The sequence below is a fragment of the Podarcis tiliguerta genome (assembly GCF_965153285.1).
Source record: "Podarcis tiliguerta genome assembly, chromosome: 3".
Taxonomy (NCBI): domain Eukaryota; kingdom Metazoa; phylum Chordata; class Lepidosauria; order Squamata; family Lacertidae; genus Podarcis; species Podarcis tiliguerta.
The window spans coordinates 47,804,836-47,832,653 of NC_139536.1; the positions used below are offsets into that span (position 1 = coordinate 47,804,836).

At 41.5% G+C, this 27,818-nt stretch overlaps 3 protein-coding genes across 7 annotated transcripts; 2 read left to right on the plus strand and 1 right to left on the minus strand.

Annotated features, from left to right (window-relative positions):
- The first annotated feature begins 13 nt into the window (after positions 1-13).
- DYNLT2 (dynein light chain Tctex-type 2) lies at positions 14-4,096 on the plus strand. Its single transcript, XM_083434315.1, has 4 exons — positions 14-221; positions 1,061-1,270; positions 1,965-2,123; positions 3,878-4,096. Exons 1-4 carry the CDS (start codon positions 141-143, stop codon positions 3,986-3,988), a joined length of 561 nt encoding a protein of 186 aa, XP_083290441.1. The 5' UTR covers positions 14-140; the 3' UTR covers positions 3,989-4,096.
- A 2,591-nt stretch (positions 4,097-6,687) lies between these two features.
- On the plus strand, positions 6,688-23,390 carry PHF10 (PHD finger protein 10). 2 transcript variants are annotated; one of them, XM_083434179.1, is made up of 12 exons: positions 6,688-6,847; positions 9,036-9,142; positions 9,887-10,017; positions 11,099-11,182; positions 11,694-11,827; positions 11,947-12,096; positions 13,241-13,350; positions 14,565-14,715; positions 15,141-15,293; positions 21,387-21,495; positions 21,738-21,926; positions 23,171-23,390. In XM_083434179.1, the coding sequence occupies exons 1-12, from the start codon at positions 6,779-6,781 to the stop codon at positions 23,254-23,256; spliced, it is 1,473 nt and encodes a 490-aa protein (XP_083290305.1). In that variant the 5' UTR covers positions 6,688-6,778; the 3' UTR covers positions 23,257-23,390. The 2 variants fall into 2 exon arrangements, with proteins under 2 accessions (XP_083290305.1, XP_083290306.1); XM_083434180.1 differs by having other exon boundaries at positions 11,105-11,182.
- LOC310674687 (UPF0669 protein C6orf120 homolog) lies at positions 23,359-26,756 on the minus strand. 4 transcript variants are annotated; one of them, XM_083434316.1, is made up of 2 exons: positions 26,618-26,756; positions 23,359-24,823 (listed from the first exon to the last, which is right to left on the minus strand). In XM_083434316.1, exon 2 carries the CDS (start codon positions 24,816-24,818, stop codon positions 24,258-24,260), a length of 561 nt encoding a protein of 186 aa, XP_083290442.1. In that variant the 5' UTR covers positions 24,819-24,823; positions 26,618-26,756; the 3' UTR covers positions 23,359-24,257. The 4 variants fall into 4 exon arrangements, with proteins under 4 accessions (XP_083290442.1, XP_083290443.1, XP_083290444.1 ...); XM_083434317.1 differs by having other exon boundaries at positions 26,590-26,697; XM_083434318.1 differs by lacking the exon at positions 26,618-26,756 and adding an exon at positions 26,128-26,234.
- Positions 26,757-27,818: the final 1,062 nt, after the last annotated feature.

Genomic DNA, 27,818 nt, shown 5'->3' on the forward strand with positions numbered 1-27,818 from the left:
GTCGCGGTTGGTGACGTCACCGAGGAAAGGGAAACCCTTCGAGCAACGCTCGTCCTATCAGGCGGTTTGGTCGGAGAGCTTGTGAGCGGCTGCCGCCCTCCGCCCCGCCCCGTTTTGCCTGAGCGAATACGGACAAAGCCATGGACAAAAACAGGAAAAGGCTGAGTAGTACCCCTTCTCACCACTCGGGGGCGTCGAGGAAGCATAGTGAACTGAGTCGGGTAAGCGGCGGGGAGCGCGGCTTCCCAAAGTACGCATGCGCCTTGATTTGTTGAGCCTTCCCGGGCAGAACGTTCTCCCCTGCTCTGCATAATGAGCTTTCCCTACTGCCATATTTATTGATTGCATTGATTGATCTCACTTTTCGTCCATAGTTCTCCTCTAAGCCCTGAGATCACCCAGTGAGCTTCATGGCTAAGTGGTGATTTGAGTCCTGGTTGACCCACACGCTAACACGTGTTTATTGTGGAGCCAGTGAGATGCTAGCTAGCAGTATTGAGACGCCACAGGTTCTGTCTTCCATGCAACGTTGTGCAGCTTCCCCTATACACGGCTGCCTTTAGATGGCTCGGGGGTTGGATAACTCCATACCCTCCAACATTTCTCTGATGGGTTTGACCAAACTGCGGGAGGCAGTGGAAGACAGGAGTGCCTGGCGTGCTCTGGTCCATGGGGTCACGAAGAGTCAGACACGACTAAACGACTAAAAAACAACAAGGAAAAGCGGGTCATTCTGGGATCAAATCAGAAACTGAAATGGCTTCTGTAAATACACGACTGTCCCTGACAAATTAGGGACACTTGGAGGGTCTGGGTGTGTATGCAGCCTGCGTCTACCTCTGCCTGCTACAAACAAAGCTACCCTTTGATTTCAGTGTTGGAAACTGGATAAACATGAAGATAAACTTTCGCTAAGAAGTTAAGAGTTGTCAGTGAATGCCAAATGGACAATTTTGTTACCTTGCCTTATTATTTGATAGTGCTTATAACTTTATTATTATTATTTTGAAGCCTAAAAGTGTGATAACTGATTCCTAAATTAATTATGGGGGCATTCCAGCCTTCACAGATTGGGAGACACAGAGCTTCAAGCCATGAGATTCCAGGTTTGGACCCAGATGATGAGTCTATTACAGATATGACAAGAAATGAGCTCTTGGCGTTCAAGGCTAGTTTTGCAAGACCAAAATATGCGAACACATACAGAATGGAACCCTATAGAAAATGTGAGGCTCATGTAATAAGGAAGAAAGCTGAAGAGATCTTAAAGGTAGAGTTAAGATTTGTTACGGCACACTAGTTCTGCTTCTAAACTTTATACACGGTATACAAACTCACTACTGGCAGTTGCACAATGCCTCAAAATTTATCTGGCCATGCAAACTGGTTTATAATAGACAATTGTTTACTATAGTAAAGGTATCAGCCTCATTTTTTTAATTATATGTTAATATGATGCATTTTGATTTTAAGGAACAATTCAAATTGTCTTGGTTTATGTACAACCTTTGTACTCAGAATATTTACATGAATTTGAAAGCCAGGGCAGGTTACAAAATGCCCTCTTCTGGGCCACCACCACCAGAACTTCTGAGGGCTGTGGAACTACCAAGAGAGTTCCCTCTGCTGATCTTAATACCTGAAAGGGTACATGAGGTGGTAGTGGACTTTTCCATTTAAAATAAAAGTCTTTGTGCATAAAAATCTGAAGTACACCTTCTAGGAAGAACACTTTGCTTAAGGTAGTTTCACTGACTGAGCTAAACAAAATATTTGAATACTGTGTTTGCAAAAATGTACAAGATTTAGGGTGTGAGTGTTCACTTATGAATATTACAAAAAGAAATTGTAAAATTCATTAGCAGGAGAACTATCGTTATATATATTTGTTAAAGTGAATGTAAAATTTAAACAGAGATGGTTTTTATATGAATACTGGCAACTCTGTGTTTAATTCTCAATAGAGCAAACTTCAAGATTTTCAATATGCTGGTCAGAATGGCTCCACGATATGTATAAGCCTCACAGAAGATTTATTAGCAGCTGTCAAGGATTTGAACTATGACCGCTACAAGTATGTGGTCCAAGTATTTCTTGTGGAAAAGACTGGTCAGTCAATACATGTGAGTAAAGAAATACACTTGTTACAACCCCCTCTCAAAACCTAACTGCTTAAGAAATCCTTCACTGCACCGTAGCTGTGTTGAATAGTGCATCTCAGACGAGAGCGCATCAGGACCACCTGTTTCCTTATGCTCCCCACTTAATTGCACAGGTCTTCTGATGGGGCAGCTTTGGTGGTCCCCCCCCCCATGCCCCACAATGGCTTTTACCAGGCGCTGAGCCTTTAGTGCAGCAGGCTCTGCCTTGTGGGGCTCTTGCCAATAGAGGTTCAGCAGGAGTCATCTTTGCTTGTTTGTAGATGTCTTCTAAAAATTGTATAATCCAGACAGGCCTTTCAAACCCAAGGCTCGTTGCCAACCAGCTCTTGGAAGAGAAGAAGAAGAGTTTGGATTTGATATCCCGCCTTTCACTCCCTTTAAGGAGTCTCAAAGCGGCTAACATTCTCCTTTCCCTTCCTTCCCCACAACAAACACTCTGTGAGGGGAGTGGGGCTGAGAGACTTCAGAAAAGTGTGACTGGCCCAAGGTCACCCAGCAGCTGCATGTGGAGGAGCGGAGATGTGACCCCGGTTCACCAGATTACAAGACTACCACTCTTAACCACTGCACCACACTGGCTCTCTTACTGATGTGCTTGGCAAATACTGTGGTTTTTGGTTTGCATACCGCCTTGTAATATTCTATATGAATGTGTGGTTTGTAAAGAAATAAACAATAAACATAAAATAAGTGTTTTTTATAAAATTCCCACCATTTCACCAAAAGAATCAAAGTGGTTTACATCACATACACCAAAAACCACCTAAAACATTTAAAACAGATCACCTGTTGATATGCTCTAGTTACACAGAAATATTAAGTTACTTTACGAGATTAGTAAAGCCCATCTAGTCCAGCATTTCATTTCCAATAGGAGCTAGCTAGATGTATCTGGGAGTTTGCATTCAGATGATGGCCAGTCTCTGCTGCTTGCTCATTAGTAGCCCCCGTGAATTTGTATTGTACATATTTTTAAGCCATCCCGACATCTTGTAGCGATTTTAGAAATAAATTCCATTCATTACATGCTATATGGAAAAATACTTCCACACTGCAGGAGGAAAACATCTCCATGGCCACATCCATACCATACCATACACATGGTTTCCTGCAGAGATAAACCACAGTTCCCAGGATTCTTTGGGGGAAGCGATGTGGTCTAAATGCATGGTGTGGCTATGACCCACATCCACCCTCTGTACTGTTACCCTTTCCATAAACTTCTACCAAGGTGTCTTTCCCCTGCGTTTTTCTAAATTACCCTAAAGTAACTGTGTGATATGTGCCCTTTCCTTTAGCTAATTTGTTGAAGCAGAAGCTATGAGCCAGAGATGCACATTGGATCAGTTCTTCCAGTTAATGTAAGGCCCATTACGGCGAATGATTGTATATGGAAGCCAAGAGTTTCATTTATTTTGACTGCATGTTGCAAAACAATTCCATGAGTCTGTGATCAGAATTTAAGATTGTTTGGGCTATTAAAACTACTTTAGCTTGATTTTGGAAAAGCAAATTAATGCCCATCTGCAGGTGAAATCATTGAAGATCCCTTCTGAAATGGTAGTGCTTGTAATTCACAGATAATTTTGTTTTTTTAAAAAAGTCAGTAAAGCAGTTGATCCTTTGTGCAAGATCTCCTGCTACAAGAAAGGTATTTGTTTTCAAATTTCTTGTTGAGCTAATTGGTCAATTATTTTCTCTTTCCCCCACTCTAGATTGCCAGCAGATGGGTCTGGGATGTTGCAAGGGACACCTGGGTTCAAGCTCAACATGAAACTGAGGATTTTGTTATAATAGCTCTGATCATTGCTTGCTATTATGAGTGACCTATCGCAAACAACCACTGTAATAAGAGAACACTCCTGTGGCTCTATACAATCGTATGCTGTATTTTGCTCAAATAAATGTCATATTGGTTATTCCCGCCCCCCAGACATGCTGTTTGAGTGACTTTAATTCACAGGAGGATGTTACAACAACCTGGATACTAATAGTATTGTTGCATGTCACCCCAATCTCTTGAGTGGTACGAGGTTCCAGGCACTTACCAGGGTTTGGTTTCCTTGGCATGAGAGACAGCGCGCACTGTGGTGTCTTTATGATATATAGTTTATTTACACATCTATACAACCTGAGCCTAAGATGGAGGGGCTCACAGCATTCACACCCCAAAAGGTCTTGCTTCTCCCAGTCACAGCCTTGGCTTCCAGCAGAAATCAAGCATGGCTGTGTCTCTCTATCTTCTGCCTGCTCTCAGCTCACAAACAACTGCCCTGGTTACTGTCCTTCTAAGTACAAGCCAGGTGAAGAGGGGGAAAGGCCCCCCCATTTGCCCAGAGGGCACAATCACTTCTTTTGTTATACTAATGGTGGCCCTTAAGTGGCAACTATGGCCATTCTCTCAGGAACCTCCTGCCTAGTTCAACCATGGAATCCTCCATTAGATTTTACCCCTTGCTGGGTCTGGGACCCCAAGAATTAGAAGGGACTCAAGCATCATGCAGGGACGCGGGTGGCGCTGTGGGTAAAAGCCTCAGCACCTAGGGCTTGCCGATCGAAAGGTCGGCGGTTCGAATCCCCGTGGCGGGGTGCGCTCCCGTCGCTCGGTCCCAGCACCTGCCAACCTAGCAGTTCAAAAGCACTCTCGGGTGCAAGTAGATAAATAGGGACCACTTACTAGTGGGAAGGTAAACGGCGTTTCCGTGTGCAGCTCTGGCTCGCCAGAGCAGCGATGTCACGCTGGCCACGTGACCCGGAAGTGTCTCCGGACAGCACTTGCCCCCGGCCTCTTAAGTGAGATGGGCGCACAACCCTAGAGTCTGTCAAGACTGGCCCATATGGGCAGGGGTACCTTTACCTTTTACAAGCATCATGCAGACCCCAAACTCACAACAGAATTCTTTGCTGCTTGCCGAGCCCTTTCAGAAAACAGTTAGAAAACTTGATTCTAGTTGTGCACTTTTTATGCTGACTCCTCTTTTGCATAGTTTGTATACATTTTTTGATTAAAAGAAAACCTATTTATGTTCTTCATTTGCTTTATTGTGCACTTTGCCGTGAGAAATGGCTGTACTGTAACTATCCCATGCACCCATACGGTGCAAACCACTATAGTAGACAAGGAGTCTGAACTGGTGCCAAATCAGTCACATCTTTAACTAATATTGCTTTCTAGGCTTATGCTAGAAAACATTTCATAGTTTTTAAGGTGCCACAATACTTTTTGTTGCTTTTGCTGCAACAAAGTAACATGGCAGTATGTCAAGAGTTATGCATAGGAATATGCCATTTTAAGGGACGCGGGTGGCGCTGTGGGCTAAAGCCTCAGTGCCTAGGGCTTGCCGATCGAAAGGTCGGCGGTTCGAATCCCCGCGGCGGGGTGCGCTCCCGCTGTTCGGTCCCAGTGCCTGCCAACCTAGCAGTTCGAAAGCACCCCTGGGGGCAAGTAGATAAATAGGGACCGCTTACTAGCGGGAAGGTAAACGGCGTTTCCGTGTGCGGCTCTGGCTCGCCAGAGCAGCGATGTCACACTGGCCACGTGACCCGGAAGTGTCTTCGGACAGCGCTGGCCCTTGGCCTCTTTGAGTGAGATGGGCACACAACCCTAGAGTCTGTCAAGACTGGCCCGTACGGGCAGGGGTACCTTTACCTTTTATGCCATTTTAAAAATATATTTATACAAATGTTTATATACATCTAGCTTATATACAGCAAATATAAAATCATAAGGACCTGTCTAACCACATCAGAATACCTGGTGACCCTAGAAATAGTCTCTAGAAATATGAGCATAAGATTTTCCATGGGGAGGGCATTCCATGTTGTAGGACCGGCCACACTAAATGCTTAATTTTGTGTCGATACCATGAGTGTTTCATCCACTCTGGTGACAAAAAACAGCATACCTCCTGAAAATCTCTGTCATTGAGCTGGGATATAAGGGCCCATTTTTGCCACCTGTCCAATATAACAACATAAAATAAGTAGGTTCCTGAGAAATGAGGGGCTGTCAAAATAGAATTTCCTGCACCGCCTTCTCTCCCCTGGCCAGTCCTCCAGAAAAAGCTCCCTCAAAAAGTTGGGGGTCATGGCTGGGTGGGAGGTGGAAGAAAGGGAAGGAGGGAACCCCCACACCAGAAATGGGCCATAGCAAGCCAGGCTTGTACACATGTATTTCTGGATCCAAACTAACAACATCAACAACAGTTTGGAGAAAAGGGTTGTAAGTGCTAATGAAGCAATGAAATAAAAATCAATGCAAACATTGGGAGAGGGAGATCCTAACTATGGGGTTGGACTAGATGACCCTCTGGGTCCCTTCCAACTCTACAATTTGCGATTCTAAGATTCAACTCTGGACCCTGGTCCAATAACCAAAGACAGAGGCGGCGAACGGTGCGCATCCGCTTCACAGGCTCCGCCCCCAAGAGCCAAGAGAACGGGGGTGAGGCTGATGTCACGACGGCGGCTGCGCTACCACCTCCAGGCGGGCAGGTGGCGCTGTCCTTCGGAGCGGCAGGACTCCAGGAAAAAAAACAGAGGGGGGGCGGGGACAAAGAGCCTCTCTAGCCGCGCCAGTCCGTCCGTGGCCGGCGGCGGCGGCAGCGGTGTTGGTGATGGCGGCCGTCCTGTCCCCGCGGGTGTGTGACAGCGACCCGGCCACGCCTGGAGCCCAGTCTCTCAAGGTGAGCGGGGCAGCAATAGCAGGAGGAGGAGGCGGCCGTCCTCTCTCAGGCGACTCGGCCTGCCGGGGCGGGAGTATAAATAAATAAATAACGGGCGACCTCCGGCGAGAAACGGCAGGTTGTGAAGGACTCTCGGCAGGAACCGACCGAGCGGCCCTGTTGCCTCGGCCGCCTCCCCGGCCCCGGGCTCATCCCTGAGGAAACGAAAGGAGCCTCCGCCCCTGCCGTTGCCTTGGAGACGAGTCTCCCAAAAGCCTCTGCGCCCCCAACCTCCCCCTCCAAGGCTGATGGGCAGGAGCGCTTTCCTTGAATTTGCCGCTTCGCTGTCTCCTTCGCTTTGTGTTTTTTTCGCCCCCGCGGAGGGGAATCTAGTGGTTCTTGTATCCAGGATCGCATTGGATCTGAAGCTGCTCGGTTTCTGGCGAGGTTCCTTCATCATCCTCATCGTGAGCCTGTAGGCTGTCCTGCTGCTGGGACTAAGAGTTGATGCTGCGCGTATGACTACATCACTAGGGATGGGGAACTTGCGATCCTCCGAATGGCGTTGGGCTCCCATCATTCCTGACCATTGGCCAAGCTGGCTGGGGCTAATGGAAGCCGGAGTCCCAACAACACCTGGAGGGCCACAAGTTCCCTGCCCACCCTTGGTCTATCCACGTTACAACCCCTCCGTGACATTTACATTTCGCTCGCAAATGTTCCCATGGAAGAAGTTGTGTATGTGTGTGTGAAAAAGTGGACATATATTGCAAAGGATCTACGGCAGTGGCATAGAGCGCTCCCTCCACCATAGGATCCTTCTGTGGGATTCCTGTTAGGATTCCCCGGCAGCAGTGTCAAAATAGGTTTTGCCTTCACTGCAACAGTATCACAAATGTAGTGCTTTATTTTCCCCTACAGGAGTGAATGGCCGTGTTCACTTAGGAGAAACTAAAGGGTCTTTGGGGGGACATCATGGGGTGGCAGATAAATTTGCTTCTGGTGGTAACCCCCCTCCCCACTTTAAGCACCCAACCTGCCTGTTCATCTGCATAGCCCTATCCTGAGTTTTGTTTCTTGGTCTCTAGTGTTGGTAATTCACTTACATATACATAGTAGATTCTCTTGTTGCTATCTTTCCCATATGGTCATCTACCTCTGCAAGCCTGTTTACTGGAAGTAAGTCCCACTGATGGGATTCTTTTCCAGCTTGTATATTGAGGATTTTAGTCTTACTGAAATATCATATAGCATTCCCTTTGGGGGCAGCATGATACTTTCAGCATATTTTCAGCTCCTGCAAATAATTATATCTCACACTGTCAGTGATATATGCTGTAGTCTGATCCCATAAAATGCATTTAATCCAAGAAGTCCCTCTTACCCCAGCATACCTTGTTATATTATCACAGATTCTTGAACAGTGGTTTCCAAACTTCTTTCCCTACAGACAACTTGAAAATTGCTGGTGGGCTTGGCAGGCCACATAATGATTTTTCTGTTTCTTGCAGTGATTGTAATTCCATAGAATACAAATTGGAATAGAAATAACATATAAATTGTTGGAGTTGGAGAGCATTTCAAAACTGAATTCTGAACTTTTAAAATTGTGTTTCAGTTGTTTAATTTATTACTATTTTAATAGTTTTGTACTGTACTTTAATCTTTGGTTTCGTCTTTGTGAGCTAGCTAGAGAGCGTCTGTTATGGCTTTACAAATGCAGTAAATAAATAAAACAAATAGTCAGATCCTAAACTATTTAAAGCAGAAGCCAGGAAACTTTTTTCTCTTCTTGCCAAGGGTTTCGTTTCAAGGGCGGGCTGGTGGTAATCTGCTGGAAACCATTTTCTGGTAGTGGGTAGGGCCACCCTGCCTCTCTCCACCATCCCAGCTTCAGGAACTGCTGCTTCAAATTGCTCAGGGCCATGAAGTGGCAGTTCTCAGGTGAGCTTGCTTCCTGAACGTTTCTGTCAGAAAAAGGGAGATGAAGCATCAAGAGACACCCGCTGATTGTGGGCCAGGGAGGAGGGGTTGAGGCTGAGGAGAGGATGCAGACTGGATGGGGATTTATGCCATGGGCAGGTCATTCCTCAGTCTTGATTTAGGGTCTTAAAATCCAGAATAATTATATTCTAGGTCTCTGATGAGTATGTGTTGTAAGTCCTGGGAGCTCTGCTTTTCGACATTTGTCGCTTTGCTCTTTATGTAGGATGATACAGAAGAGAATTCAAACGATGGCAGCCAACCATCAAAAAGACGACGCATGGGCTCAGGGGACAGCTCACGAAGTTGTGAAACTTCAAGTCAAGACCTTAGGTATTATACATTTTGTTTTTTTCTTCTCTAGATACATACGGTATGTAACCTTTCCCAATATATTCCAGATCGTTTAAATAGAGATAGGAAATATATGTCTGACCCTCACTTGCTTACCCTCAAGCTTGTTAGGGTAACTCCCCATGAACTAGAGCTCTGGAATTTTGTACTCATGCAGTCAGAGATGGTCACTATAGGAATTTGAAAATAGATTGTAAGTACTTTTCTTTCTCAAAAAGGTACACTGGAACTGTGCCTCTTATTATTTAGTTGCCTCACTCTACCTAGAAAGTCAAAATTTGGGGTTTTCTTTTTTTATAAAAAGAAGCAGCATATTATAGGACACCATTACTAACCCGCAAATGGGGCATTTTAACATCTAACAGTTGGAACATAGTCCATGAAATAAAGGGCAGTTTTAAAAATTTATATTCTAAAAATAAAAATTCTACCTGAAGCGTGTCCAGGTGGTTAACAATTTAAATAAATAAACAAATAATCCTTCTATGGAGCAAGTGAAATGGCATGTGGAATACAATGATGGACGGTGGACTGCAGGGTTATTAGTTTGCTTGTTTTTTTGTTCTTGTTTTCATAATGTATTTCATTTTTTTCTTGTAGTTTTATGTTGTGAACTGCTCTGAGATCTATGGGTGAAGGACGTATAATTAAATTATTATAAATTTAAGAAGTAATTAATTAATTAAACACTGATTGTTTCAAGCTTGATCTTTATGTGTTTAGCTTTAGCTACTTTCCAGCTGAAAACCTGATAGAGTACAAATGGCCACCTGATGAAACTGGAGAATACTATATGCTTCAAGAGCAAGTCAGTGAATACTTGGGCGTGACCTCCTTTAAGCGAAAATATCCAGGTATTAATGTTAGAAATCCTTATGTGAAGTGTTACAAATCAAATGTGCATCCATGAGGATGTATGAATGTGTTTTCATCTAGGACTATTGAGGCTCCTATTATTTTGCTCTTGACTACAGAATTCCTCAGCTTCCTTTGGGAATGCATTATATGAGAATGGCACATTTGGTTTTTGTCTCTTTTTTCATTGATATCTATGAAAACATGTTTTACATTTTAAAATGTTATTTTTGTGATGTTTGTCTGTTGTCTTGAGTGCCTGACTTGGGATACTTTGAAAAGATGAGGCTTTTAAGCAATTCTGTTCATTTTTTAAACCCTTTAATAAAAAGAATCAAGATAATATTTTCTTTGTTATTCACAGTAATGAACATTTCAGTTGTTTGGTTTCCGCAGATTGTTGCTGGTAGCCTTGAGCCAGTTACTGTCATTCAACCTCAGATTCCCTCTGTGTCAGTAAGGGAACATTGAGGACATTCCTCTCAACATGACTGAGCATGAAGGATAAGCGGCAACAAAGGAAGCAAAAGTGATTGTACTTCCTGTGCAATTGTGGAATTGCACATCTACTTTATGATCAGATGTGGGAGCACCACATATTCTTGGAACTTGTGCATTTTGCTGCATAAATGATGTATGAGTCCATGCTTCATACTTTGCAGAAAAAGCACAACAGATGAATGGGCAAGTCACTTACATCTCTTCTGTTGCAACTTGTTTGAATGCCTGTAGCTACCTTTAATTTGAGCAGGGGGCTTTTTACAGCACATTCTCATTTTTTGTGTATAAGTAAACTTACCCCTGTTTTTGACTTGGTGAAAAGGTGGGCTAGGGAAAGCAGTAGTGACTTCCCTCCCCCCGGCCCAACATGCTTCTCAGGTTTGGTAGAGGCAAAAAGCATAATATTCCTTGCATGGGTTATCTTATTATTGTTTCCTGTGACAGAAGCAGTAACTTTCTATTACAAGTACTTGAGTGAAATTTAACTGTAACACAGCTATATTTATTTTGTGCTTTTGGAGAGGTTGCAAAAATCCTTTACACTTTCTTTTTTACTACTTTTCCTTCCTTTTCCTGGAGATTTAGAAAGACGAGATCTATCTCACAAAGAGAAACTCTACCTCAGAGAGTTAAATGTCATTACAGAAACACAGTGTACCTTAGGTAAGGACAAAAAGGGCATTTTTTTCCTTTTAAAAAAATGAAGTATGTAAACATTTCCAAGAGAGTAAAATGTAGGAGAGATGATTCAGTTTTTACTTTTTTAACAATAAACTTGTGAAGATGTGGAAACTGTTATTCAAAAGATTATCACTTCATTGCTCCTTAAAGTGGATTGGGAATAAACTGTGAAAATATGTAATATGTTTAGCTCAGCCTTATGATTATGTTTATTTATTAATTTATGTAACTGCTTAAGACCAGTAGTTTACAAAGCAGTTTACAAAATATAAAAATCAGTTACGCTAATATAAAATGTAAAAATCCATAATTAAAATAGACAATAAAACAATACAGCAGTTGGAGCAGGAGATGTCAGAACTTGATTCCAAAGTTCTGTGGGGTGAATCATTGTGCAATTGACACACACACTTTGCACTGCACTGATGCTCTAAGTTAGGATGGCTCTTATTTTGTAATGAAATTGCACAAGTGACTTTTTGATGTAACCTAGGTCTCACAGCCTTACGCAGTGATGAAGTAATTGATCTGATGATTAAAGAATACCCGGCGAAACATGCTGAGTACTCTGTCATACTTCAAGAAAAAGAACGCCAGCGAATAACCGATCACTATAAAGAGTATTCCGTAAGTTCTGTCTCCAAATTTATTTGTGAAGATGTTTACAATCTTGGAACGTATTAAATGCCTTTTGGGATAGATCGCTTCTGCAGCTTGTGAACTAATGGAAAAAAAATCTGTTTCAGCAAATGCAACAGCAGAACACACAGAAAGTTGAAGCAAGTAAAGTTCCAGAATACATTAAGAAAGCTGCCAAGAAAGCCGCCGAGTTCAACAGCAACTTAAACCGGGAACGAATGGAAGAAAGAAGGGCCTATTTTGATTTACAGACACATGTAGGATGGCTTAACTTTTTTGCTCAAATGACTATAGGTAGCTTCTTGTTACCTATAGAAAAGGTGCCAGATTGGGGGAGGGGGAGGGGGGAGGTGTTGGAAAATATAGCATTTTATTTAAACCTCAGTAGATATTTCTCAGGAGAGAGAATACAGTTGGAAGTTATTTATCCAGTTTTTTTCTTGGTTGAGCAGGGAACTGCCTTTCTCAGATCTTACCACTGCCCCCTGGAGTAGCCCAGTAGTCACCACTGGTTTACAACAGTGAAACATTATTTTGATTGGGTTTTGAATTACTCCAGACTGAAATCACTGTGAACTCACCCCCTTTTGATGCTTTGAGATGCACAACAAGGTTTTGCCATCCCTATATTGCTTCACTTCCAGTGCAATTGCTCCCTTTTTGTTTATAAAAAGAAATATGAAAATGGAATAATCAGCGTTTCAGATCACGAATGCATTTTTGCAATATTCATTCTTTATGTTTTATTTTGTATTCTGTTCTGATGGAAAAGATAAGGAATTTTATTTTATGGGAGCACATAGGAAAACTGCCACTTCAGGTGTGTTTCTTGAACCTTAATTCTGTACAGAGTGGGGAACTTGGACCATGTTCTTTCCCCTCTCCCTGCCCCTCAGCCACAGTGTAAAGCGATTAGGAGTGTGGATCTGCTTGCCCTAATCCTCTCTTAGGCTGATTGATGCAATTACACAGCAAAATTCTGGGATGCGGAATGGAGGGTCACACTACAGATATTCCGACACAATATGCATATGCCATACCATTGTGATCCAGAAAACACATAAATATATGTAGATACATGCAGCCTAGGTCACATTATTTAACATGTACCTGGGGGTGCACGTAATACTAATGCCTCACCGTCTGTACAGAATTTTTAATCAGTAGCTGCGTGATCCACTCCTTGGGATGTGATCCACTCCTTGGGGTATGGAAGATCTGGTAATTTTATCCAATCTATTGGAATTGAATCTCAGGTTGTGCGATGCATTATGCATGAGGGCGAGTTGGCAACGGAAATTTCATAGTTCCAATGAATCTAGCTAAATGATCATTTGGAAAAGCAAGCCACTTCATGAAATGTAGGAAATGAGCTCCTTATTTTTTCTGTTAACAATCCAGGTTATCCAGGTGCCTCAAGGAAAATATAAAATTTTACCTACAGAAAGGACAAAGGTTAGTCCTTATCCAGTGTCTCTCATACCAGGCCAGTTTCAGGAGTACTATAAAAGGTAATTGTAAAAATAATGAAATAACATTTGTTCTGCTGTAGCTGATTGTTTTATTTCTTGAAAGCATTTTACTGTGCTGTTCAGCCAATGGGGAGGAAAGGCTGTCAGAGCAGCCTGCAAATATCCGTAATGAAACAGTCCCTGCCTTTAGGCTTGTAATCTAAAAGTCACAGCACAAAAGGAAAAGTTCTTGCAAAAGTGGTGGGAAAAGCAAACAAGCACTAATTATTTATTGCTTTAGGAAAATGTAGCTTGTAGAAATAAAAACCCCCAAATATATATAAGGGAATGACATACTTTTAAAGGGCAAGCTTGGCAAACCTGGCTTAGTTACCTCTCTATATAAATATAGAATAACTAAATATAAGAAGTGCCTTGTTCAGCATGTACTTTAGATTGGATTCAGAGGATCAGGATTTTAACAAATGAGAAAACATTCCTGTGTCACTCCAAATTGCATGGCAATGGTGTACAGTACGTAGGGTCTACAGAACATATCCCTTTATATACAGTGCTTTCACACATTTTACTTGCGTGAATTCTGTTATACACGCAGTGGCCATCCTGGGGATGGTTGCAGTGGAGGACGGGGAGAGACTTAGAAGAGACAGAGAGGCTGACAGGCAGAAGACACCTGAAAGATGAACAGGGAAGCAGATGGAGGAAGAAGAAACCCTGGCTCCCTTGGTTGTGGAATGGAGCAGAGGTGGACAGAGAGAGATGTAGGCAGAATAAAAATGCTGGAGTGGATCTGAGACGAAGCTGCAGCTTCTGCCTGCCTCTTGCCCTGTCTACCTTTCCTCTCCCTTCTGCAGCGGAGGAAACCAGGTTTCTTTTTCCTTTTTCTGCCTCTACCGCTTCCCTGCTTATCTTTCCTCCAAGGGAGCCAGATTTCTTCTTCCCCCATATGCCTTCACTGCTTCCTCGCTGTTTCTTCCTCTGGCAGTGGAGACACAGGGAGGTCCTGCATGTGTGGGCTCCCCCACTTCCAGCCAGCAGCTTTTGACCATGTGGCGATTTTGCATATGCATGAAATCGAACTGTATATACAATTGTTTTATTGTTACCTTTCAGATACAAATTTATTCATCATAGTTGAATCACTGAAAAGTAGTTTTTGAAGTCCAAGCTGTTTGTATTATCCCTTATTGCCATACAGTGTATACATAGTGTATCAAAAGATGGTACTGAAAATAATTACTTTTTCACTTCAGATACTCTCCAGATGAGCTTCGATATTTGCCGCTAAATACAGCTCTTTATGAGCCTCCCTTAGATCCAGAGCTGCCTGCCCTGGATAGTGATGGAGATTCTGATGATGCAGAAGAGCGTGGTGATGAAAAGAGGAAAATCAAAGGCAATTCGGTGAGCTAAAGTAGTGTTTGCCTATGTATGTATGCTTTCATATATAGCTAGATAGATAAAGAGAAACTTCGAAAATACAGAGGATAAATACCCTATTATTATCCAAGTGTTTTGTAAGAATAAGGCACTAGAGATATTTTTGAATTGTATTATTGTCTATATACCTATTGTTGTTTCTGATTGAGGTCCAATCAATTAACCTTGTGCCATTCTTAAGTCTTGTTAAATGTGATCCCTAGCACTCTATCGACAGAGCACGGGATTGAAGGGCCAGGCTATTAGTTATTTCATTGGGTACCTCTATGGTGAATAAGTGCCCTATGCTTCAGAGTAAAGAAAGCAAAGTTTGAAGTTTAGAAAGAGATCATTTTTTCCCCTTTGTCCACTCCAAGCAAACCAACAAAATGATGGTGCTTTTGTTATAGGACAACTCATCTGGCAATGTGTCTGAAGGTGAATGCCCCCCTGAAAACCAGGAGGAACCTATTCAGGGAAGACAAAAAACAAGAGAGAAAAACTCTACACCAAGAAAAGAGGGTTCCAAACGATCTGTATCCAAGTCAGTTCCTGGGTACAAGGTAGAAGAAAAAAGCCCCTGACTCAGCTTCTTTACTGACCAGCCTCTCTCCCTGAAACATTTAACTTTGTTTTTTCAAAAATATGGAACTTCTGCTTACTATACTTGGCTAGCTGCTCTCCTGTTATGCGTTCCTGTTCGCTTCTTTACTTCCTGTTGCTTTATTTTACTTGGGGCCTTACTGTTTGTTACCCTGGCTGTGGAGTGGCTTCTATTTTCTATACTTAAATGGGTTCCTAAGCAACTGCAGCATGAAACCCCATTATAGAGGAAGTTCCCCCTCTCGTTTTGCAGGGTGGGGGGGGGTGTTCTGTTCTTTTATTGTCATTATAAGGTAGATGGTTACATATCAAATATCCCGTTGGGATTGAATTAAAATACCTTGCTCGTGTGTGGAATGGACTGTAAAAATGTTGCAAAAACTTTGCACATATATTTTCTTAACTCTTTACAGGTCAAAAGCATTTTAACTGTTTAGAAAGTGATTTGGTAATAGTAATCTTAACATTTCCCTAGAATGTAGGATGCTGGGAACCTAGATTTGATTTGAGCAGCACTGCACTGTTGTTTGCAGGGGGAAATATTCAGCTAACCTTGTAAGAAACCATTTGGACAATACGTTTTCACCCTTACCTCTATGGGCAGTGAGAGTCAGGAGCTGCTCTTGGGACTCACATGCTTCCTCCATGCCCCTTCTCCTAATTGTGTGAATAATGACTAAACTTGAAGGTCTCCACATTTGAATGTGAGCATCTCCCTAACCTTGCCAGTATATAGATATCCAACTCTATAATTTAGAAAATGGTTCCGTATCATAGGGTAGGGGAGATTGTGGACTAAAAAATGGGATCTCCTGCTGCGGTCACATTATGTGTTCAATTATGGGGGGGGGGGGGGTTAGAGAGAAAGTATGTGATCCTGAGATTGCCTGTGATATCATTGCACAGAGAGGTGAGTGGGGAAACAGTAGTATCTGAACAGGTCCAGAATCTCAGAACCTTATCTTAAACTTGTCATGTTTGAACAGTGATGATTACATCCAGTTTTGTAATCAACGGATGGATTTCAGTTTAGGATTAAAAGTATTTTTCATATTTCAGTGGAAATTCATGTTTAGTGTTAAGGAAAATAAGAAGCAAGCTATTTGGTTTCCATTGAAACCAAGGGGATATTTGCTTTATACTATAGTTGGAAGAAGATAAGGCATGTGGATTGGAAAGGGTACAGGAAGAAAGTTAAGGATAGTAATTCTGAGTTGCCAGCATGATTGTTAAACAACGTCTAGCCTGAGAAGTTGTGTAGCACAAGTAACCTAATTTTAAAGTTCTGCAAACTGTTACCAAACTGCATCATTTATTTTAATTGCTTATTTCCCCCCCAAATGAAACAGTTCACTTTCCAGTTTGCATTGTGCAGCATCTGTTGGAAAAGACTTGCAGGAATATTGTTTCAACAGGATAAATGCATACTTTTAGACTATATTACAGAAATGTTATATGTCATCTATATCTCATTTCAGGAATAATTTTACATGATGCAAATAAGAGATTTAAACGTTTGCAGAACATGTCTATTTTTACATATTTGCATTGCAAAATGTTTACTTTATTGCAGACTTAAACTCATGCCAGTAATGTAATTTTATGAAATCCAAAGATGAAGCTTGAAAGGCTTAGTAGCATTTTTGAACTTTAAGTATTATGTGAACAAAGTCCGTAAGATTCAGCAAATGTTTGGCTAGTCTTTCATTGTGAAGGGATAGCATAAAGAAGTGATTGGCGAGGCTTGTGACTGCTAAAGATACAACTATCTTTTTTCAGTACTTGGATTCAAAAATGAATCCTGGTGATTGCTGGTCACCGGTTCAAAAGCATATTCTAGTAAGTCTAGATGAATCACAGGAAAGCTCTATGCAAGATCTCCTGTCGTAAATGCTTATTGTGCTCTCGCTGCTGCCATTCATTTCAATGGTGCTGCTGTTGGAGTCTTTCCTGGTGCATTGGGCCCCAAGCAGACAGCACAAACTACTTTGAAAACACAATGATGCCAACAACCCACCCACCCTCCCCCACAATTTATGGCTATTCTCACTATAACTTACACTTCCCTGAATGTAAGGCCAGGATGATTTTAAACACATGATAGATTTTATGGAGCTTATTAAAACATGACAGATAGATAGAGAACTATCTATAACAGGTATTTCTTTTATACATTATGTGCTGAAAATGGGACTTCAACTAATGTCCCAGGAATATATAATGATTTTATTATGCAACATGCACTATCCATTTATCATCCTTTACCAGTCTTTAAATTACAATATTCACTCTAAAACTAAAATTCAAGCTTAAGAAGACTTACAAAATCCAGGCATAGTGTTGTTATGCCATAGAAAGCAAATGTTGAGAGTTTTTCTCCTTTTAACTTCTGTTTAACTTTTACTATTTTAAAACTATTGAAACGCTTTTTCCTCCTCATGATATACCATTCCTATATAGCCATTAATTTTTACTGCAATTGATGAAGGACTGGCTGTTATAATTGCACATGCAGTATTCTTTTCTCAGAATAAGGGAGATTTGCACATATGTTAAGTTGAGCATGTAGCAAGAGACTGACTTGCCCTTTCCCCCATCCCAGAATTTTTCAATTTACATTCCGTTGCTATGAAAACAGGAAGAACTTATATTCTGGCAAAGTAATTTTCGGAAACATGGTGTGCTTGTAAACTATTTTTGATTTAGCTACAGTTTAGCTGCTTAAAGTCCATTGGTCTTGTTCAAGTGTAACATTTCTGGTCCAAGAAACCATGGTTTTGGAGTGGGAGCAAGCGAAGAGTTTGAGCTCTCCATCTTCCCCATCCGTCATCTGCCAAACCTGGAAACTGTAGTTTAACCCACCAGGAAATCTTCATGGAATCTGCAAAGCATTGAAATAAATGCACTTAATTTACTTCTGGGGATCCATTCCTAGGGTGATAGTCAACTAAGTTTTACTCAGAGCAACCTTTTGAAATTAATGGACCTAATCTTCTCATGTTCATTAATTTCAATGAGTCTACTCTGAGTAAGATTTAGTTGGATTAAACCCTGGACCAGGGATGCTACATATGAACCAGGCCAGTGTTTTCAATGGGATTTAATCAGCTTGTGTCTGGATTGCAGCCTTTGTCATAAAACCAATTTTGGGAGCAGCAAGCCAGGAACTATTTCCCCCCTCACCTCTTTTGTAGAGTTGAATATGATTAGGAGAACAATATGTCAAACAGTGTTTTCCAACGTTCCCGCAAAGCCATTTTTATTTTTCTGTTTTCACTTAAAATTGCTTTGAAATGTGAACAGGCTTTCCTTTCTATTTCATTTTGATAGGGGAACACTCCAATGTCTTTGGAGGGTCTTTAACTAGTACGCTGTGACTATTTCACTCCTAGTTTTGTGGAACTAGGACTAGGGGGAAACGTTATTAATAACTGCACCTTCACCAGTGTTTTCGCATTTAAGTATCATAGTATTAACCGCACATACCACAGCACAGATCTAGTGACTCAAAGGTTGTTTTGCTTTGGGTGACTGAAAGAGAGGTTGCTACTGTGTACCACATCAGTAGAATATACATATGATAAAGAGAATTAGAGAAGTGCACTTGCTGTTTTGTTTTATATTGACATAACTTAAAACACAAACATTACTCATAGAATGTAGCAATACAAGAGGGAGATCACTGCAGGAATGAGGTTTAATATTTTGTTGGTAGGCGCAGGGTATAAAAAGGTATAAAAGTAGGAGTAGAATAGGTAATAGAAAATTTTTATATGTATGTTTTCTCTTTCGTGGTATTTATTATTTTGTAGAGACATTTGTGAATGTTAGTCTCCTTTTATCATTCAATTATATTTATGTATAAAACAGGTGGACTATGCTTTTTTAAAAAATAAATAAGCAAAAAATTATTCATGAATGCTTCTGTCATCTTTTGGAAAACAAGCTGTTTATAAATGCCTTGTGGGTATTTAAACAAACCTCTGGAGGCCAGGCAAGTTAAAGTGCTCTGAAGCCCTAGTTTAATTTAGATATTCAGATATTCTAGGAAATCAGACTAAGGCTTATTAGTATGTACTTCTCTGCGGTTTAGAAATTATTAGGAAATACTGGGTTAAAATTTTAAAAATCAGTGTTAAGGTTTGATTTTTCACTTTTATTTTGCTTATACAGTAAGTTCTAAAGAACCTACAGTGGTACCTTGGGTTAAGTACTTAATTCGTTCCGGAGATCCGTTCTTAACCTGAAACTGTTCTTAACCTGAAGCACCACTTTAGCTAATGGGGCTTCCCGCTGCTGCTGCACCGCCAGAGCACGATTTCTGTTCTCATCCTGAAGCAAAGTTCTTAACCCGAGGTACTATTTCTGGGTTAGCAGAGTCTGTAACCTGAAGCGTATGTAACCTGAAGTGTATGTAACCCGAGGTACCACTGTAGTTTTCTGCATTTGATAAGCAAAGTTTTATAAACCAGTACTTTTCATTACTTAACAGCAATCAGAACATCTCAAATCTATGCTGCTTCTCTCAGCAGAACCAAAACATTACTGACAGGGATGTGTATTTAGCAAGAGTAGCTGTTAACATTTCATTGTCTGAATGTTTAGAAAACTAGCATGAGAGGCCATTCCACATTAATTTGTTTAAAGCTCCTCCTCCTTTCCTTATTGGCTTTGCAAAGTTCTACCTGCTCACACTTCTCACTCTTTCAAAGCTGGGGATATGTTCAGATGTTTTGGTGCTTGTTTTGCTAAGCAAATATGGTTCTTCAAAGCAAAAACTTCTAGTTATACCAAATAAGCAAGTTCACACCTGGAGGTTCCCATTTTGCTAGCGTAACATGACAAGGTGTTTCAGGTACAGATACATACAGTATCTCTTAATGCTAGCAGAAGCTGCCCTTGTATGTAGACAACAATTAATACTGTATACAAACTCAATTGCATAAGGGATAGAATTGGTATCTACCCTGTTCAAGGGTGGTATGAGCTAGAGTTCCATCTCTTTGTCACATAACGACAAAGAATAACAGGGGACAGTGTTTTGCACATTGAAAGTGCAGACAGTTGTCAGGACGAACCAAACCGGCTGCAGTCTGTGGGGCTAAGTTAGCTATATATTTAAAACCTGCTCTCTATTTCTGATCTTATATTTGCTAGCGACGGGGTCAGATTTTGTTTCACATGCCCACAGCTAAGTATCCAATTGCAGCTTGCTTCATTTCGGCATTGGCTTCAACTGATAAACACAAGATAACCTAGCAGGCTTCAATCAGCAAGACTCAGCTGTGCTGGGAAACATTTCTGCCTATGGCTTTGCTGAAGTTCAAGTCTCTAGATTCAAGATCTGCCTTTCAGGAGCAAAAATACTAGGCTGGCTGGGTCATTGGTTTGAGTTGATGTTAAGACACACCTTTATACTACTATGAATTATTCTATACTGCATAGTGAATCATCTCACTGGTCTTAATAACATTGTTGCCAGTGGCTCTTTGCAAGACTTTAGCATTAAGGCAACACACAACACTATGAACTGCTAATTAATTCAGTTTAGAATGTTTTGCCAAATCTCATTGTAGAAGGCAAAAAGCACCATATATGATTTAGCATATATATTTTATATTTATAGTTCAAATAATATGAATTGCATTTCAAGAGACGTTGCCACGTTACTGATTTTCATGCATCATGTGCAGGCTATAGACAAACCGTAATATTATTAGAAATTATCAACATTTTTCTTTGTAAAATTCATATTCATTGTGTAATTTGATCATTTGATTGACATTTTTAAATGAAAGAGTTTTAATTACATACGCTTTCTTTGGCTGGGATACATTTTGTAAACTATACGTGTACATGTTTTGAATAGTTTGTTCATTTCTGTATCCAGTATAATCAATGCTTGCCAATTTTTAATCATTCCCTTTGATCCACACCACTCACAAGGTTCATTAATTTATAAAGGTTAAAATAAGTACATTTTTTTAAAAAAAAACAAAAACCTGTTCTCAATTCTTCTGGAATGAATTTATAGCCCTCTTCTACCCTTCCAGCCAAAGGCCATTCCAAATGCTATATGTGGAATTTGTCTGAAGGGTAAGGAGTCCAACAAGAAAGGGAAGGCTGAAGCACTTATACACTGCTCCCAGTGTGAAAACAGTGGTAAGTAACAGAATCTGCTTTGAATAAATCTCTAAATATTTAAAGTGATGACCCATTTTAAAGAACAACCTGCAATGCAGAATCAAACTAATGCTTTTGCAATTTTTTTTTTAAAAAGTTAATTTAGCATATCTGACATGCTGAAATGAACTCAAAATGTTCTGTGAAATAAACCATTTTAATTATTCTCATTAAAGATGCTTCATTTGACCATTCTAGTAACGATACTGGTTTTGATCTAGGCCACCCATCCTGTCTGGATATGTCTGCAGAGCTTGTTGCAATAATTAAGACCTACCCTTGGCAATGTATGGAGTGTAAAACATGCATTATATGTGGGCAACCTCACCATGAGGAAGAAATGATGTTCTGTGATGTGTGTGACCGTGGCTATCATACGTTTTGTGTGGGGCTTGGTGCTATTCCAACAGGTAATTATATAAGTTACTCTTGTTCAGAGATTGAACCAAGATCCAAGATTAATGAAGCACAATCTTGCTTCACTCCTTTCAGAAAGCTCAGATCTCAACATTTTGTATGTCACTTGTATCTATTTTAGTGAAATCTTGGAGGCAGCAATTTCTTACACACTTCATTTACTCTCTCAATTCTTGTTCATAAGAAGTGTTTGCAATTTAGGATTTAACAGTATAATAAACATTGAAAGAAGTAAAAAGATTGGAGATGGGAAGTTGGATGTCAGAAACTTAACTAGAGAGAAGCTGACATCTGATGAAAATTATTCTCAATGGGTTTGGCAGTGCAGTTGTTTCATTGAACTGACACCTTCTCTCCCCCCCCCCCCCCAATCCCACACCCAGTGTGTAGTTTAAGTTTATGTGACTTTAATCAAGTAGAAATGGTCAGTGTTGTAAGGCACTGGAAGCTTTTCAGAAACACATCGTAAATCAAACCGGTTTTTGAAGCTAGCGAAAAATGTACGTGGTTCTTTATCAAACAGCAGATGTTATACCCATTCAGGCATATAATTATACTTTACAAACTGTTTTCTTCATTGGACAAAGGACATTAAAGCTAATCCAATCCCACTGTGCCTCATTTACCATTTTGCTCTTTTCCTATAGCACATTGAATGAGTACCTATCTAAATTTACCTAGGGAAAATAATTAAGTAGGGTACTGCTGCCCCTACTTTCAAGCTTACTTAAGGAAATGAACAATAGTGTGCTGTTTCAATCTCAGAGGGAATCATTCTCAGTGTTGGAGCATGAATATTAAGTGATGCACTGACATTTAAGTAAACAAACTGAAGAAGCTCAGCACATACTTCTTGAACAATTCACATGACTTGAGTGTCACCAACCTTGAATAGCTTTCAGCATATTATATAAAGAATTGAGAAGCAAGCACAGTTTATTCCCACCATTGCATCTGTTTACCTGCCTGTGGGGAAGGAGGAAAAAATCTTCAAGGTCCCTGAAATTTAAGTTGCATGAAATTGAAAAAATAACAGCCAAATTAAAAGCAAGTTTGCTTTAAAGCAAGTCCCACATCATTCATTGGGACACAGTCCCAAGAAAGTGGGCATATGATTGCAATCTTATTAACATTTGTGTCCTTCCGTACTCTGCTCCCCAAAAGCACTTGAAGTGAGTGACGTTTTTCTAGTAGCAGATGTTTGCTCTACTGTTAACTGACAACTCTAATTTTGTAGGTCGCTGGATTTGTGACTGTTGCGAAAGACAACCTCCAATACCCAGAGGCAGAGGAAGAAGAGGGAAGAACAGCAAAGAAGGCTAAAATCAATATTTACACTCTTTATATATAACTGCACAAAAACAAGTGCTAAGCTTGGTGCTATTTACCTACCACTCTGTATAAGGAAAAATACCACTCAAAATGTTTTTCACCAAATAAAGTTTTTAATTTTAGGAGGACAGGGAAGGATACATTCTATTCCAGTAGCTTTGCTTGAAAATCCCATGCAAAGGGAAAGTGCCCAGTTGAAATTCTGTAAATCTATCAATTGTTTCATGGATACAGTGCTGCTGCATAGCAGTTATTGCACAACAGAGTTTATTTATTGCATAGCAATCACTTGTGTTCTCTGTCCAGCTCAAAGAAAAGGACTGAATCACTAGTTGGCAATTACTGTTTCCTGATGGGAGTTGCCTTTAAGCAGAGTACTAATGCTTGACAAGAAAAAAATCCATCAAGTGGTACAAATCTCATATGATATAATGAATTTAGGTTTACAGCAAGAAATCATGTAGACCTTATATTGGTCATGCCAAATTATGTCTCTTAAATCAATGTGTCTCCCTTCAAACCACAAGAAAATCAGGATAATTCATATTTTCTTTTTTAGGATGTTATATCGTATGAAAGCAGCCTTAGTTAAATGGCTTTCATGTTCCAAAAGCTGCTAGCATTTAAAAATGGTATTTGCTCCTAGTGTATTCATACAGAAGAGGTTAAAGTATTTATAATTGAAATGTGCTGAAATACTGTATGGAAATTAGTCTTTTTACTATTCTTAAAATCTTTGTATAGAAAATCAGTTTTATTGAAAGTCACAGTGAACTGTAATATTCATATTTGACCCTGATCAGTTAAGAGAAAACTTATACAAATACTGTGCCTGTTGCAGTGTACCTGTGGGAAAAGTTTACAATACAAAAATTGTTATGGCTTTATTTCCCCCTCCCTGGCAAAGAAAGTTAGTACTAATGCTCACATAATAGCATTCATTCAATTGTCTATATTGTTCACATGTGAAGACCGGTTGTCTAGCTCTGAATCTAAAACAGAATTTCAAGTATTAATTTTAATATTCCAATTAGTATAGTCCAGAAGACTGATTCTTCATCCTGAGACTCATCTTCTCTTGCATGAAACTGCTTCTGGTTCAAATCTGTATCTTCTGGATTGTAGGAGCCACCACCAAATGGAGATTCCACAACTGTTTGATCATAGTACACTTTCATTTCAAATTCACTTTCTAGATGAGAGGGATGGCCATAAATCCCTATTCCCACTGGACGGCGGAAGTGCGCTGGCACATAAACGACATCTTGACCACAAGTTACTGACTGCAATTCATAATCATCAAAACTGGGGTGAAGGGTCACATCAGATACGTACAAGTCTGCATCCCCTTTTAAACTCTGCATCTGAAGCACTATCTTCCCTTCATGATTTAACCTTAAGTAGCTGTAGTTTCCAGCACCAATCTGACCTTGAACCACATGAAGGAGAATCCATTCTTCAGGTATGTCTTCTTCCTCATTATAAGCAGTCGCTATTAGAAGTCCTTGAAAAGCAAGCAGTATTACTAGGACCCTCTTGCAGTAGACTGCCATAACACCTGTGTTGGATATAGAAAAATCTTGTTCTGTCACTTGAAATTATACTGTCAAATAATAAGATTCCATTTCTCCAAGAGTAGCTATGAATATTTGTAGACAGTCAACATACTGTCTCGTTGTAAGTAGCTGTAATAATTTGTGCTCTCTTAGCAATCACTACTACTCTCACATAACAGTTTGCACAGGTACACCAATGCAAGACAGTCAGTAAAGTTAACAAGGCAATCCAAATGGCACAAAGAGCCAAGCCACACATAATGCAAATATACTAAATACAACACGGTGAGCAATCTTAACTGCAGCCAGCCAGCACAGTGCAATCAACACCTCATCCAAAGCCCTGCCACACATGGAGAGGTGCTGGTAGGAAAAACACTGCTATGCCAGCCAGAAGCACACATAGCAACCAGGTCTGATACTGTAAAGTAATGGCAGTGGGTGTGGTTCAGAATTCATTGGATTCTAGGCTTGCTCAGTCTCTCTCTCTCTCTCTCTCTCACCCCCCCCCCCCCGCTGCCCCAGAGCCCTATTTTGCAGCCTCTGCATTATCTCTGAAGCTACCATGAGTGCAGAGAATACTACACAAGATATTGATCAGGTTTTGCATTGGTGTCATAGGCACCTACATAAAGGCTAAAACCCATTAAATTCTGAATAGCAAAAATACATGCCAGTGTTATGAGAAGCACAAAAAATGGGAAATGACACAGGCCAGAATACTACAAGTATACAACAGCTTCAAGAAGAGACAAAATTGCCTTTCATCACGAGGTCCCAGCAAGGCAGTTTATGAAAACGCCCCAAGTCATACAATAAATCCACAAAACTAACCAATAACACAGTTAACAAAACAGCAGCACAGGACAGCAACATAGTAGGTGGGAAGTCCTCCACTTGGCTAAAAGGCCTGGATAAAGAAGTGCATCTTGACCAAAAATCCCAAAGCATGTAATGATGCCACAAGACACACCTTGGTGAGGAAGTTATTCCACGACCTGGAGGCTACACCTGACCAGGTCGATGTGGGAGCTGGCAGGCACTCCTTCAGATCTTTGGGGCCCCAAGTCAATTATGGCTTTTCAACAGCAGCACATGCATTCTGACACCAATGTTGCTGCCGCTTATCCGGACAGGAGCCCCTCGAGGTCACCTCCCTAACCCTGTCCAGAGAAGCAGCGGCAACACCGGTTGTCACTGGCAGCTCCGCAACTCTGCCCCACCGCACCCATGTTTTGGCACCTTCAACTGGGCACGACAACCTGTGCAAATCTTCCCCGAGACGGGCGATGTCCGGGACACCCACCAGCAGCCTCGCTTTCCCTGAAAAGAGTTGCACCCAGTCTCGAAAGAGAAGCAGAGACAGCGGTGCTCCGACCCCACCTGTGGAACTCTGCACACAAATCTACCCGAACTTTCCGATTCCGCGAAGGAATTCGGGGGGGGGGGGGGACGAAAGAGAGAAGGAAGGCATTGTGGGCGGGAATCTCAAGGGGCGGGGAGAACGTGGAGCTCACTTTGGAGCGAAGACTTTGCCCCCCCCCCCCGCAACTTGCCTCCCTCACATATCTCTCGGGGGGTCGAGAGGAAGAGCCCCCCTTCTTCCCCGGCCTTTAGCTGCCCCAGAAGCAGCGGAGCGGGCCGTGGGGAGAGAAAACGAAAAGCTTCCCCGCCCCCTACATTCAGGCGCCGTTGCAAAAAGTGCCAAGCTGAGGAAGGGGAAGACCACCGACTGCTGAAGCGTCCTCCCCACCGCCGACCTCCCCACCCGAGCCCGCCGCCGAGCCCGTGCTCACCCTAGCGCCGCGCCCCAGCTCACTCCGCTCGCCCACCGCCCACCATCGAAGAGGCCACCGGAGCCTCTGACAGAGAGTCGAGCGCAGCTCCGCCCGCCTGCCCGCGCGCGCGACGCACGCAGCGATGTAACACCGCGAGATTTGAGGCTGGAAACTCCCTGGCCTGTTTCTGGACTTGCTGGTTTTCGTTTCGCCTAGGCTAGCAAGTGAGGCGGGGCAAGTGAGGAGCGAGGGAGGGGGAGCGACGTTGCCTCTTGCTGTCGCCATGGCAACCGGGTCCCGAAGGGTCGCAAAGTGGGTGGATTCAGCTGTGCGGAACTCTTTCAGAAATATGTGAAACCTTGAGAATAGCCCGTGCGCTGTGTGTTTTATTTATTTATAAAAGTATTCATACGCCGCTATTAGTAACAATGAAAATCAGAGCGGTTTACCACAATTATACGTAAAACTACATAATAAATACCTTATACAAATGCAACCCGTTTAGATACATGTGATTTGTTTGCGATGTGCTTGGCACCATGGGCTGCCGCCATTAGCTGGCTACTTTATTTTTTCTCAAACGGAGAAATCGCATTGCTGTTGCAAAGAAAGCAAGAACTAATAGCAGGCCTGGGCCAGGATGAAAAAGACCAGCGAAATACATCACGTCTGGTACAAGAGCATAAAAAGCTTTTAGACGAAAACAAAAGTCTTCCCACATACTACCAGCAATACAAAAAAAAGTTGGGAGTTATCCAAAAGCAGTAACCAAAACGTCAAGGGATGTCATGATTCAGTAGTGGGACTTCAAACTGACAATGTTGCACAGAAAATCTTTTATTAAAAAAACTATCCCTTAATATGAAAAATAACTGCAACCCAGAGACCCATATTCAAGATGTCCCCATGTCAGGTATATTTTTATTTGCACTGCATCTCCATCTATGGAGCACCCTTGATGACAGATGACTGCAAGTCACAAGAGACCCAGCAAGACTTGGTTAGGGATAACTTTTGCTAGAGAGTATGGTGCAATCTGCTTTCTACATAAGAGCATTAAAGCACTTTAGTGATTGTGACTGCTAAGTGGTTATTTGGGAGCAAGCAAGACTGTTAATAGGCCAGCTCCTAGCCATCATGAGATGGCAGAAGAGCCCACAGAGGTTCCAGGGTCCAGCTCTGCTTTCAAAACATTTGTCTCTGGAGTTACTGTAGTCTA

Bases quoted from the DNA above. Each gene is read 5' to 3' on its own strand.
- DYNLT2 (XM_083434315.1), top strand. From the start codon at position 141: ATGGACAAAAACAGGAAAAGGCTGAGTAGTACCCCTTCTCACCACTCG. The intron at 1,271-1,964 runs GTAGAGTTAAGA...AATTCTCAATAG, and splicing joins AAGCTGAAGAGATCTTAAAG to AGCAAACTTCAAGATTTTCA. The intron at 2,124-3,877 runs GTGAGTAAAGAA...CCCCCACTCTAG, and splicing joins AGACTGGTCAGTCAATACAT to ATTGCCAGCAGATGGGTCTG.
- PHF10 (XM_083434179.1), top strand. From the start codon at position 6,779: ATGGCGGCCGTCCTGTCCCCGCGGGTGTGTGACAGCGACCCGGCCACG. The intron at 11,828-11,946 runs GTAAGTTCTGTC...AATCTGTTTCAG, and splicing joins ATCACTATAAAGAGTATTCC to CAAATGCAACAGCAGAACAC. The intron at 13,351-14,564 runs GTAATTGTAAAA...TTTTCACTTCAG, and splicing joins TTTCAGGAGTACTATAAAAG to ATACTCTCCAGATGAGCTTC.
- LOC310674687 (XM_083434316.1), bottom strand. From the start codon at position 24,818: ATGGCAGTCTACTGCAAGAGGGTCCTAGTAATACTGCTTGCTTTTCAA.